General features: G+C 39.4%; 2 protein-coding genes across 5 annotated transcripts in view; one reads left to right on the top strand and one right to left on the bottom strand.

Moving 5' to 3' along the window:
- The window catches only part of LOC110131387 (craniofacial development protein 2-like), a 37,500-nt gene that overhangs the window by 20,640 nt on the left and 3,785 nt on the right, over positions 1-13,075 (bottom strand). For 3 of the 4 annotated variants that reach the window (XM_070451531.1, XM_070451529.1, XM_070451530.1), the window contains exons 2-4: positions 4,508-4,625; positions 3,196-3,415; positions 2,764-2,885 (exon numbers count right to left, since the gene is read on the bottom strand). In XM_070451531.1, coding sequence (XP_070307632.1) covers positions 2,764-2,885; positions 3,196-3,415; positions 4,508-4,625 — 460 coding nt within the window. Of the gene's footprint in view, positions 1-2,763; positions 2,886-3,195; positions 3,416-4,507; positions 4,626-5,114; positions 5,203-13,075 lie in introns of all 4 variants that reach the window. The other variant, XM_070451532.1, reaches the window with a different exon arrangement.
- On the top strand, positions 248-1,023 carry LOC139029965 (transmembrane protein 126A). The gene has a single exon (XM_070451535.1). It carries the CDS (start codon positions 365-367, stop codon positions 956-958), a length of 594 nt encoding a protein of 197 aa, XP_070307636.1. The 5' UTR covers positions 248-364; the 3' UTR covers positions 959-1,023.

Genomic DNA, 13,075 nt, shown 5'->3' with positions numbered 1-13,075 from the left:
TTGGTTTGGAGGGGTTTTTTGGGTGTTTTTTTTTTTTTTTGGCCAAGACACCCAGCTTGCAGGGTTTCAGTTCCCGCAACCAGGAACTGAACACCCAGGTCCTCAGCAGTGAAAGCACGGAGTCCTAACATCTGGGCAACAAGCGCATTTCCAGTTTGGTATTCCTGATCATCTTAGTATTTTCACACATGGAACCAAGTCAACAGATTCTTCAAAAGCAAATAAATTATAAGAGTAGGAGGGTCACGTGGCGCCCAAAATGGCCGCGCCCGGGCGCCTCGAGCTGAGCGTGGCGTGAGCCCTCGCGGGGCCGGAGGAGACCCGCCGAGGCTGCGGCTGCACGGAGGCGCGCGTAAGGCTCAAGATGAAAAATCATGAACCAGATGGTACTATCATCAAGGAGAACTTAATTGATATCATAGCCCGAAAAATTAACCAACTCCCAGAAGCAGAAAGGAATCTGCTTGAAAATGGATCAGCATATGTTGGACTTAATGCTGCTCTCTGTGGCCTAATAGCAAATAGTCTTTTTCGACGCATCTTACATGTGACACAGGCTCGCATAGCTGCTGGCTTACCAATGGCAGTGATCCCATTTTTGACAGCAAATGTATCTTATAAAGGTTTTGTAAGTTTACCTTTGAATACAGGTGATCTGCATTGTGAAACCTGCACAATAACACGAGGTGGATTGGTTGGTCTTGTTTTCGGTGGCCTGTACCCTGTTTTTTTGGCTATCCCTGTGAATGGTGGCCTAGCAGCTAGGTATAATTCAGCCCTGCTACCAGAGAAAGGAAACATCTTAAATTACTGGATTAGGATTTCTAAGCCTGTCTTTAGAAAGATGTTATTTCCCATTTTGCTCCAGACTGGGTTTGCTGCATACCTTGGGTCTAGACAATATAAACTACTTATAAAGGCTCTTCAGTTACCAGAACCTGGCCTAGAAATTGAGTGATTGTTAAGCAAATCTGTACACAAAAATAAAACTATAAAAATAACCTATATCTAATTATGAATAAACAGAGACTAGTACATAAGGTAAAAAAAAAAAAAAAAAAGAGTAGGAGTGAAAGCTGAGAGCCTGAATAACAGTTCCTGTAAGTTAACATGTTTCATACAATATTCTGAGTTGTAATTTCCAAAAAAAAAATTAACATATAGGAAACTCCTTTTTCCCACTGAAATACAACTTAAATTTAACTATAACTTGATGGGATAAATGACTGGAACTGACTACCGATAAAGCATGGAAGATGACTTCTGAAAATACAGTTATTACTAATCATTTCACGACAGACCTAAGTCAAATCACTATGCCAGCAGGAACTTCATCTGTTATCTAGCTGGATCTTACAGATCTGCTATTTTCATATTATAATTTTAAATAAATGGGGAAGAGGAAATTCTAAGCATGTGGCTCTCTTCCAGAACAGCCAGAGTATTAAGACTATACTGCTTTTCTAAACTATAACAAAGCTATGAATTGCTTGAAAAAATATTGAGATAATAGTAACAGAATCAAACTTCTCTAGAAATGTGGCACAGTGAGCTTTCATGAGCTGGGTAATTTCGTCCGCTAACAAGTGGGAGGATTCCAACTATTCTGGGGAAGGGGTGGAGATGTCCAGGAGCTGGGCCACCACTCACTTTCTGGTCTTCTGATGGTGCCTTGGATCTGTCATGGCGCCTCTAGGTGTGTCACTCAGCTTGCTGCCTGAGGATCAAGGTCCAGTGGAAGTTGACTTGTCTGCCATCTTGAACCCATCTGATTCTAATTGGCTTATGTGGTATCCTTGGTCTATGTCTCTTAGTACTTTTAATTGTCACCTGATTCAAAGGTTTGGGGGAGGATTATATATGAAAAAGTTGGGGACTTCCCTGATAGCTGGGTGGGTAAAGAATCCACCTGCAATGCAGAAGACCCTGGTTCTATTCCTGGGTTGGGAAGATCTGCTGGAGAAGGGATAGGCTACCCACTCCGGTATTCTAGGGCTTCCCTTGTGACTCAGCTGATAAAGAATCCACTGCAATGTGGGAGACCAGGGTTCTATCCCTGGGTTGGGAAGATCCCATGGAGAAGGTAAAGGCTACCCACTCCAGTATTTTGGCCTGGAGAATTCAACGGGCTGTACAGTCCATGGGGTGGCAGAGAGTTGGACACAACTGAGCAACTTTCACTTTTCACATACACCAATTTTAAGGAAAGTAATAAAGGGAGAAATAGCCAAAGTCACAGTGCATGGCAACAAGTAGGTGGAACCAAATATATAATGCTAACTCTTACACTTTCTTGTTTCTATTTAGTCATCCACTTCATACATTCCCCCAAACTACATTACCATATCTTAAAGGACCATTCTCATGTTCCCTTATAATTAATGGATCCACTATTGAGTTCTAAAAGAATTCTTCCAAACTATTTAGATGGGTTGGTACAAGGACAGATGTCTAACCCCATTTAGAAAGATGTTCCATTTAGGTGGTTAAGAATCCACCTGGCAATGCAGGGTTTGACTCCTGGTCTAGGAAGATCCCACATCCCACAGAGCAACTAAGCCTTATCTCCCAAACAAGAGAAGCCACCCCAATGAGGAGTCCGCGCACCTCAACTAGAAAGGAGCTCCCGCTTGCCTCAACTAAAGAAAGCTCAGGTGCAGCAATGAAGACCTAGTGCAGCCAATAAACAAATAATAAATATTATTAAAAGAAAGATGTTTCTTTTTAAAAGAACCAGGTTAAAGTTTGTAAATGTCATCCTACCTGACTTTTTCACCAGCAATATCAAACACCTTGGTGACTTTAACTTCTTCTGGTTCTTTAGGTTTCTCTTGTTCTTCTGCTTTGACTTTACTTGAACTCATCTCTTTATTCTCCTCTCCTGTCTATGAAAAAGAAGTGTATTAAGTTTGATACAAAATGAAAACTAAAAGTTCCACTCAAATGTGTTGTTCCTGGCAATTCTTAACATTTGTTTCATCTCTAAACAGTTAAATTCTCACTGAAAACTGATTTGATTAGAAAATCTTGTGTTTCCTCCCATAGGGAATACTTTGCTTTTCACTTAGTAGGGTTAATATTAAAAGGCTGCTAGTCTGATTTCTGTTGTTAAGCCTCAAATCTGAGTTTGCAAATTTAAAGAGTCTATCTGGGGAATTTCTGAAAAACATTCATCCCGTTCAACTATTAACTTACTTTAACTTGTGTACTCGGAGGCACTTCTGATTTTGGTTCTACATCACTGACGGAGCTGGCCAACATTTCCTCCTCCTCCTTCTCCCTGGCATCCTCTGACTCGACGCCTTTTTCCTGCTCTGCAGCTGCATCTTCCTTCTCACTACTACTTCCTCCAGATTCCCTGTTGGCATCCTCCTCGTCCTCGTGTTGTAGTGAGAGGCCACTGTGTTTTCTCTTCCTAATCACCAACAATCACAAGGAAAAGACAAAATAAACGGGCAAGATAATTTCACTTATCCCTTCCTGAATTCCAAACATAATGTTGTAAACCTCAGGAAACTTTAAATCAGGGACTACTGATTAACGCACAAGATACAGTGAGTGTGAGAGGTAAGCTGAGATTCTGTGGAAGAAAAAAAGAACCCAGCTCCTACAGTTAGCATTTTCCCAAAACACTTAGAATCAAAATATATGCTGTTCTACTTGAGTTAGGACTATCTATTCTCACCAAGAAAACACCCAAAATCACTTTACAGAACAGTATGTTAAAAAAGGGAGCTCTAAGTACATACACACACCAGATATTTTTGACTTTTGAGACTGACTGATGAGAGACTGACGAGAGCCTCAGATTTATCCACGCTGTCTCTTCCTAGGGTTCTCAGTGCGTGAGGGGTGGGAAGCCTTGTTTCTTGAATATTTTCTGAAGACAGCAAAAATGGAATACAGAAAAACTCAAGGATAAAAGCACTGAACCCAAGATTAAATTGCTTAACGTTATTCTGACTTCAAACTAATCACCTAACACTCAAATTTCTTTTTCTATAATCTACTTTTTAATGTCCAGGAAGACTTCTACTGAAAGATTCCCTTATCTGAGTTAAATAACTTGAGAAATTTCATAATTTCACAAAGCAACAAAGGCTAGGGATGGGGTACATATTTCTTCTAGTAATTGAGTTTTTCTTTTCTTTTCCTATTTGGCACATCACACAGCATCTAAGATCTTAGTTCCCTAACCAGGGATTGAACCCAGGCCATGGCACTGGAAGCACAGAATCCTAATCACTAGACAGCCAGAGAACTTCTAAGTTTTTCATTTTAAATGAAGCATACTTATTACACACGATTTTTTTTTCAAATTAAAGCTCAAAAATTTTTAAAGCTTTCCAGAAAATAAGAATTAAATCCCAAAATGTCACCAAATATTTCCCTGAATGAGAAAAGGTTAGAAATTCTAGCAGCAAGAAATCTGTCATCAGACCAATGCCAGCGATCTGGATGGTTGTGTCAACAGCCCCTGACTTCAGGGCCTTGAGGGCAGCATCACCTGGCCAGAATGCTCTCAGCCTTTCTTTTTGTCCCTTTGGTTTTCTGTGTCTCCTCTTCAGCACCCATTTCACCTTCCTTCACTAATTCATTTACAGCATCTTCATGACACTCTCCACCTGAAATCACATAAGAGGGTGGTCAGACAGACAGGAATAAAAGTTTTTGACATCAAGATGACACATTTTCATTCAGAAAAAAGTCTAGTGCTTTCCTCTGTTCTTCACCAGAGTAAAGGATAATTTTCTGAGGGTTGTCCTCCCTGTTTCTGAAGACATGATAAGTTCCCCTATTCCAGGCCTCCAGGACAGTCCATAATTCCATCCTTAACTTATCCTACTTACATTTAATGTTTGCAATTTCTGCTATGCTCCACATACCATGAGATCACAGATCTGCATGTCTTTAGAAGAATATGCTGAATGAATGAACAGAAATTTCAAAACTATTTCTATAATTTTCAAAGAAGAAATTATGTTTCTACCTCATCTTGGACATCTTTCAAACTAAACAAAACATACCTTGTCTTATCAATAAAAGAGGCTTAAAATAGGCTTAAAGACTTCAAGCTAGACATAGCAGAAAAAGCAAATATATTGATTTCCCACCTTCGGACAGTGACATTCAGGGTCCCCAACAAAAGTGCTCCTTGGATGCCCAGTCTGACCACATTCTGTGGGTAGCTGTCAACAGATCCTGTACACACAGATTCAACCAGATTTATTTCTTTTTACTTCACATAAGCTTTAATTGCAAGTATAACATACCAAAAATCACAGGAGCTAAAGTACAGGTCAATGAAATTAAGCAAACTGAACACTCCTGTGTAACTAGACCCATCTGAAAAGCAGAACATGAGCAGCTTTGCTGAAGCTCCTGGTGCCCTACTGCAATCACTAGCACCAGCCACATCCCCCTGAGAACCACTATCCTCAAGTCTAACATGACAGATTAGTTTTATTTGTTTCTAAGCTTTAGGAAGAAACTTATAATACGTACTCTTGCATACATCATCTTTCACTCAACATTCCCTTTGTGAGTCACCCAGTTCCTTGCATAGAACTGTAGCATATTTATTCTCATCCCTAAACATTGTTTCACTGTAGACTATACCACAATTTATTTATTCATTTCTCTGTTGACAGCTATTTGGTTTGGGGCCATTATAAACAGTGCTATTTTTAATAATCCTGGACTTCCAATTAGCTTTTAAATATTCACTCACAATGCACTAAGACCACTAAACACTTGAGGAAAGCCTCTACTATCAAAGGCAAAACTGAAAACAAAGGAATTTAGAGGAAACAAAACTAGGAAAAAGAAAAAAAAAACTTTATAATTAATCTCCTCAGAGACGCATTCACAAAATAAAGATGACTAAAAATTTTTCAGAAAATGAAAAAAATAATGAGAAAATTCCTGGACTTCTCTGGTGGCACAGTGGATAAGAATCCACCTCCAATGCAGGAGACATGAGTTCAATCCCTGATCTGGGGAGACTCCACATGTCATGGATTAATTAAGCCCTTGTATAACAACTACTGAACCTGAGCCCGAGAGCTTCAACTACTGAAGCCGGTGTACCCCAAGTAGAGAGTAGCCTCTTCCTGCCAAAATTAGAGGAAGCCTGCACAAAAGCAGAGAAGACCCATTACAACCAAAAATAAACAAATTCACTACTGAAAAAAAAAAGAAAGCAAAACTTTGATGAGAGTGAGCCAGCCATAAGAAAACCTGGCAAATAAGCATTTGAGGCCGACAGAATAGTCAACACAAGGGTTCTAAAACTGAAGAAAGTCATGGTTTAGACACCAAGTATCAAGTGAAAGTCCCTTGAGGTATCTGAACACACAAATATAATTTTGCTTCCTCCTAAAACCTGAGTAAAATGACTGAAAACAAACTGACAGTGGTGGGTACCTAGCTGTACTGTGTTACCTTATACTCAGTTCAGCTCAGTTCAGTTGCTCTGTCGTCTCCGACTCTTTGCGACCCCACAAATCACAGCACACCAGGCCTCCCTGTCCATCACCAACTCCCGGAGTTTACTCAAACTCATGTCCATCGAGTGGGTGATGCCATCCAGCCATCTCATCCTCTGTCGTCCTCTTCTCCTCCTGCCCCCAATCCCTCCCCAGCATCAGGATCTTTTCCAATGAGTCAACTCTTCGCATCAGGTAGCCAAAGTACTGGAGTTTCAGCTTCAGCATCAGTCCTTCCAATGAACACCCAGGACTGATCTCCTTTAGGATGGACTGGTTGGATCTCCTTGCAGTCCAAGGGACTTTCAAGAGTCTTCTCCAACACCACAGTTCAAAACCATCAATTCTTCAGCGCTCAGCTTTTTTCACAGTCCAACTCTCACATCCATACATGACCACTGGAAAAACCATAGCCTTGACTAGACAGACCTTTGTTGGCAAAGTAATGTCTCTGCTTTTTAACATGCTATCTAGGTTTGTCATAACTTTCCCTCCAAGGAGTAAGCATCTTTTAATTTCATGGCTGCAGTCACCATGTGCAATGATTGTGGAGCCCAGAAAAATAAAGTCTCTGTTTCCACTGTTTCCCCATCTACTTGCCATCAAGTGATGGGACCGGATACCATGATCTTAGTTTTCTGAATATTGAGCTTTAAGCCAACTTTTTCACTCTCCTCTTTCACTTTCATCGGGAGGCTTTTTAGTTCCTCTTCACTCTCTGCCATAAGGGTGGTGTCATCTGCATATCTGAGGTTATTGATATTTCTCCCAGAAATCTTGATTCCAGCTTGTGATTCATCCAGCCCAGCGTTTCTCATGATGTACTCTGCATATAAGTTAATTAAACAGGGTGACAATACACAGCCAAGACGTACTCCTTTTCCTATTTGGAACAAGTCTGTTGTTTCATGTCCAGTTCTAACTGTTGCTTCCTGACCTGCATATAGGTTTCTCAAGAGGCAGGTCAGGTGGTCTGGTATTCCCACCGCTTTCAGAATTTTCCACAGTTTATTGTGATCCACACAAAGGCTTTGGCATTGTCAATAAAGCAGAAATAGATGTTTTTCTGGAACTCTCTTGCTTTTTCGATGATCCAGTAGATGTTGGCAATTTGATCTCTGGTTCCTCTGCCTTTTCTAAAACCAGCTTGAACATCTGGAAGTTCATGGATACTTTATACTAATGGAGTCTAACAAGGCAAAACTATAAGGAAATACAGAAGACTAAGGAAAACTGTGATCTCTAAGGGCCAGGGCAGCACACAGTGGTGTAGGCAGTGGCAGAAACAAGAGTTCTCTGTGTTTATCTCTCTGCAGGATTCTGAAAATCTCTTAAATTACGTGAAGTTTAAATAAATATATAAACATAACCAAAATGATAACACAACCCACTAAGAAAGGATTTATTCCAAGGACTTCAGAAACAGTATTTTGACTGTATATCCTTAGCAAAAGGTTAAAGACCAGAAAGTTCTATTATGAGAAGTAACATCAGTGTCGTTATTTTGAAACTATTTCTTTTATAATATAGGTAAAAGGAAGGAAGTTGTTATGCTAATAATGTTAAGAATCCAGATCTTCAGAGTAAGAGAAATGACACCATTGTAAAATAATTAAGTGAAAACAAGTGTTAAAGCTGAATTTAAAATTCAGAACTCTTAGACTCAACAGACTTAAAAAATGAACTCATGGTTGCAGGGGTCCGGGGAGGGATAGTTAAGGACTTGGGGAAGGTTATGTACACACTGCTGTATTTAAAATGGATAACCAACAAAAACCTACTGTACAGCACACAGAACTCTGTTCAATGTTATGTGCCAGCCTGGATGGCAGGGTTATATGCCAGCAGGGTTTCCAGGAGAATGAATACATGTATATGTATGGCTGAGTCCCTTCACTGTTCACCTGAAACTATGACAACATTGTTAACAGGCTATACACCAATACAAAATGTTTTTGGTGTTAAAAAAATAAACTAAAATAAAAAAAATTTTTTAAAGCCCTGATTACATGGAAAAAAATTCAGAACTCTTAACATTTTTTTAAGGTAAATATTTTCTAGCTCTGAACAGTGAACACTGAAACAGTACAGAAGCAATGTCACTCTACTAGCAATGAGCATTTCTTTAAAGCTCAGATTGTATTCTTTCACGTGACTCTACACAAAAAGGGTTCCCCAAAAAGTGCAGCTAATTTCGGATTTGAGGGAAGGAAAGCACAAGGTGAAATGGGGAAATTTTGCTGTGACATAAAACAAGGAAGTTAAGTATAATGGGTCACATTAAAAGGATATAAGATCTAGTTTGAAAGAACTTTTAGTGGCCAAAAGTGATGAGGAGACCATTAAAAGGAACAACTGTTACTGAAACACACTGAATTGATTTAAAAAAAACCCAAAATACCGTTACCCCTTTACGATAATTACAAATTAACAGAAGACAGGAAAAAATACTTTGCACCATTTTAGGTTACCATTAAGATTATTCCCAATTTTGAAAAGTGGTAATTAAGAGAAATGAATTAAAGATTTATCCTACCCCAACAGAGGAGGAAAAGCTGCACTTTCCCAACATCATCAACCAGTAAATGCAAAAGAACCACAAAACTAGAAAAAGACTCACTCTCACCACAATAATGGTAGTAATTCAACCAAAGATTATCATGTAAGGTTAAAGACAATTTAAGTTTTAACGATTAAGTATATTATTAGGTTGGTGCAAAAGTAATCTGAAATTTGCCATTTGATTTTAGATTAAATGAATGTGGTCATGTTATATGTCATTTTAATGCACATTTCTCACTTTTTTTGGGCTAATGACTTATTACTTGCTGTTCATTTTATACTTCTTTTAGACTATGGAAATGTTACACAAAAAGAAAATTAGAGCGACTTCCTTGAGTTCAAAATGTTGTAAAGCAGGTTGTAAATGTTGACAACCCACAACATCAACACATCTGGGCCAGGAACTGCTCACAAACATACAGTGCAGTGGTGGTTCAAGTTTTGCAAAACTACTGCAATGATGTAAAGTAATTAGCCTCCAACTAATAAAAATAAATGGAAAAAAAAAAAAGAAGTTTTGCAAAGGAGACCTTGAAGATGAGATATCAGTCAGCCATCGGAAGTTGACAACGACCAACTGAGAGCCATCACTGAAGCTGATCCTCTTAAAACTACACAAGAAGTTCCCTAAGAACCCAAGGTCAACCACCTATGGTCCTTTGGCACTTTAAAGAGAATTGAAAAGTTGAAAAAGCTCAATAAGTGGGTGCCATAAGCTGTCCGCAAATTAAAAAAAATTGTCCTTTTGAAATGTCATCTTCTCTTATTCTACGCAACAATGAACCATTTTTCTATTGGATTGTGACCTGCGATGAAAAGTGGATCGTATACAACTGCTAATGACCAGCTCAGCGGTTGGACAAAAAAGCTCCAAAGCACTTCCCAAACTTGCACCAAAAAAAGGTCATGGTCACTATTTGGTGCTCTGTGGCCAGTATGATCCACTACAGCTTTCTGAATCCTGGCTAGACTATTACATCTGATTACTATTATCAGCAAATAGATATAAGGCACCGAAAACTGCAATGCCTCCAACAAGCACTGGTCAACAGAAAGGGCCCAATTCTTCTCCAGGACAATACCCAACTGCATATCGCACAACCAATGCTTCAAAAGTTGAATGAAGTGGTCTATGAAGTTTTGTTTCCTGTCATAACCTGATCTCTTTTCAGCTGACTACCACTTCAAGCATCTTGACAACTTTTAGCAGGGAAAATGCTTCCACAACCAGCACGATTCAGAAAATGCTTTTCAAGAATTCGTTGAATCCCAAAGCACAGATTTTTATGCTATTGGAATAAACAAACTTATTTGTTGTTGGCAAAAATGTGTTGATTGTAACGGTTCCTATTTCGATTAATAAAAATATCTGAGCCTAGTATGATTTAAAATTGTCTGAAACTGCAATTATGTTTGCACCAAGCTAATATAACACAAAACACTTTCCAGTTCCAAGGGAAAAATTAATTACACAATTAAGGGATCAAGCTCTCTTCATTCTGATCCACAAGTCACAACTATGGGAATTAATCAGGTATTTTGTTTTCTGATACTATGCCTTATGAAACACACATATCAGCTATGAACCTTTTTCTTTTAGCTAAAATTATTTTATCTGAATGCACCAAGCATTTAGATCTAACTTCTAATTTAACACGGGCTTCCGTGATAGCTCAGTTGGTAAAGAATCTGCCTGCAATGCAGGAGACCCCGGTTCGATTCCTGGGTCAGGAAGATCCCCTGGAAAAGGGATAGGCTACCCACTCCAGTATTCTTGGGCTTCCTTTGTGGCTCAGCTGGTAAAGAATCTGCCCACAATGTGGGAGATCTAGGTTCAATCCCTGACTTGGGAAGATCCCCTGGAGAAGGGAAAGGCTACCCACTCCAATATTCTGGCCTGGAGAATTCCAGGGGCTGAGCAGTCCATGGGGTCGCAAAGAGTCAGACACCACTGAGCGACTTTCACTCACTCATTCAAATTTAACGGAAATTCAAGGGACGAAGGAATCACCTAATACCATGAGGAAGTAACCAGACAAAATTCCACAGGACATACAGCCTGGTCTCCTATGCCAGTCTATGTCACAGAAATGTGAGTATGCTAGATTAAAACAGATGTAAAGGATGCAACAAGCAGTTGCACACAAGTATGCATACAAGTATCCATAGAAGTATGGATGATACAAGTAGTCCTGAACTCAACCGTGATTTAAACAAAAATGCTATCGCCATTTTTGAGTCAACTGGAAAACCTGAATATGGTTTGTATATCAGATGAGCTCAAAGTTTACTGAAATGGATAGGGAAACAATGTTCACTGAAAAGAGCAGGTTGCAAAGAAACATGAAAAAAGTATGATTTCAGGTTGGGGAAAAATACAAATATTAATAACAACACTTGGGAATAGGAAAAAGATAAAGAGTTGGTTTCACTAAGAAATCAATACTGATAATCTCTAGGTGGTGGGAATGTAGTAATTCTGATTTTTTTAATGTTTAATTGTCTGGGTTTTCTAATTTTCAACAAAGTTCATGCACTTTTGTGTTTTTTTCATACACTTTTGTTATAAACTTATTTTTCTTCATAAAACTGGGTGAATGTTGCAGACAGTTCAGACAAAGAGATGCACGTGGCTCTGGGTCTTTAACATGAAAAAAGACACTGAATCGCACTGATAAGAGAAAAGCAAATTTCAAACTATACAATAACAGAAACTACGATTAAATTCCATGTGGTTACTATAAGAATAAGAAACATAATAACATCCCTAGAGACAAAAAAGCACAAAATGAACATATCTTTTTAAAACTGAAGTATAGCTGATTAACAATATTAGTTTCAAGGGTACAGTGTAGTGACTCAGCATTTTTTTTTAATTCATTTTATGTATTTTTGGTTGTGCTGGGTCTTTGCTACTGCACGGGCTTTCTCAAATTGCGGGGAGCAGGGACTACCCTGGCTGTGGTGTGCGAGCTTCTCTCGGCAGTGACCTCTCCGCTGCAGAGCACGGGCTCGAGGGCGCCAGGGCTTCAGGAGCCGTGGCTCCCGGGCTCTAGAGCACAGGCTGGCGCTTGGGCCCAGTTGCTCCAGGGCATGTTGGATTTTCCCACATGAGGGATTGAACTCGGCTCTCCTGCACTGGCAGGAAGATTCTTTACCACCGAGCTACCAGGGAAGCCCTCAGCACTTTTTATAGCAAATGAACAAATCTTGTCCAAAGACTCAAAGCTTGCATCACCTTTCAGTCCTCCATGCTTAAACATGAATCAAACAACTAAGAATTACTGAAAATACCAGAGAATGTGTCTAACATGATAATGCCCAAAACAAACAACTAGGGTGAATAAAAAACAAAGGAAAACAGATTGTTTCCTCATTTATCAGGCTAGCATTATTTGATACCAAAATCAGACAAGGAAATTACCAGAAAACTACGGACCAACATCACTTACAAACAAACACAAAGCTTCTCAACAAAATTTTAGCAAACCAAATCCAGTCATGTGGAAGAAGAACACATCCAGTAAGTTTCATGGGGGTGGGGTGGGGTGGGATGAATTTAAATCAACCACATTAACAGACAGCAACAGATGGAGGAAAAGCATTTGACAACATTCACCTCTCAGCAAATAAAGAATAGAGGGAATTCTTTAATTCCATAAGGCCTGAGGGGCAGTATACGCAGACTGCCAGGATTCAAATCCCAGCCCATCCACTATCTAGCTGAGTAACTTTGGGTGACTCAGTCTCTTCATTTGTAAAATATTAAAAAAAAAAAAAAAATCTGCATAATTACACAGCCCTGGTAATGTGACTAAGTAATGAGTTCAGTTCAGTTGCTCAGTTGTGTCTGACTCTGCGACCCCATGAACCGCAGCAGGCAACCATGTGAAGTGCTTAAGACATCTATGAAGAACCTGTAGCTACTGAATGGTAAAACACTCATGCTTTCTCCTTACAACTGGGAACAAGGCCAGAATGTCCACACTCACCACTCCTATTCAATACACACTAGAACTGTACCA

The sequence above is a fragment of the Odocoileus virginianus genome, chromosome 20 (genome assembly GCF_023699985.2).
Source record: "Odocoileus virginianus isolate 20LAN1187 ecotype Illinois chromosome 20, Ovbor_1.2, whole genome shotgun sequence".
Classification (NCBI taxonomy): Eukaryota; Metazoa; Chordata; class Mammalia; order Artiodactyla; family Cervidae; genus Odocoileus; species Odocoileus virginianus.
Note: the sequence above shows the minus strand (reverse complement) of the source record. Positions and strands in the feature narration are given on the sequence as shown.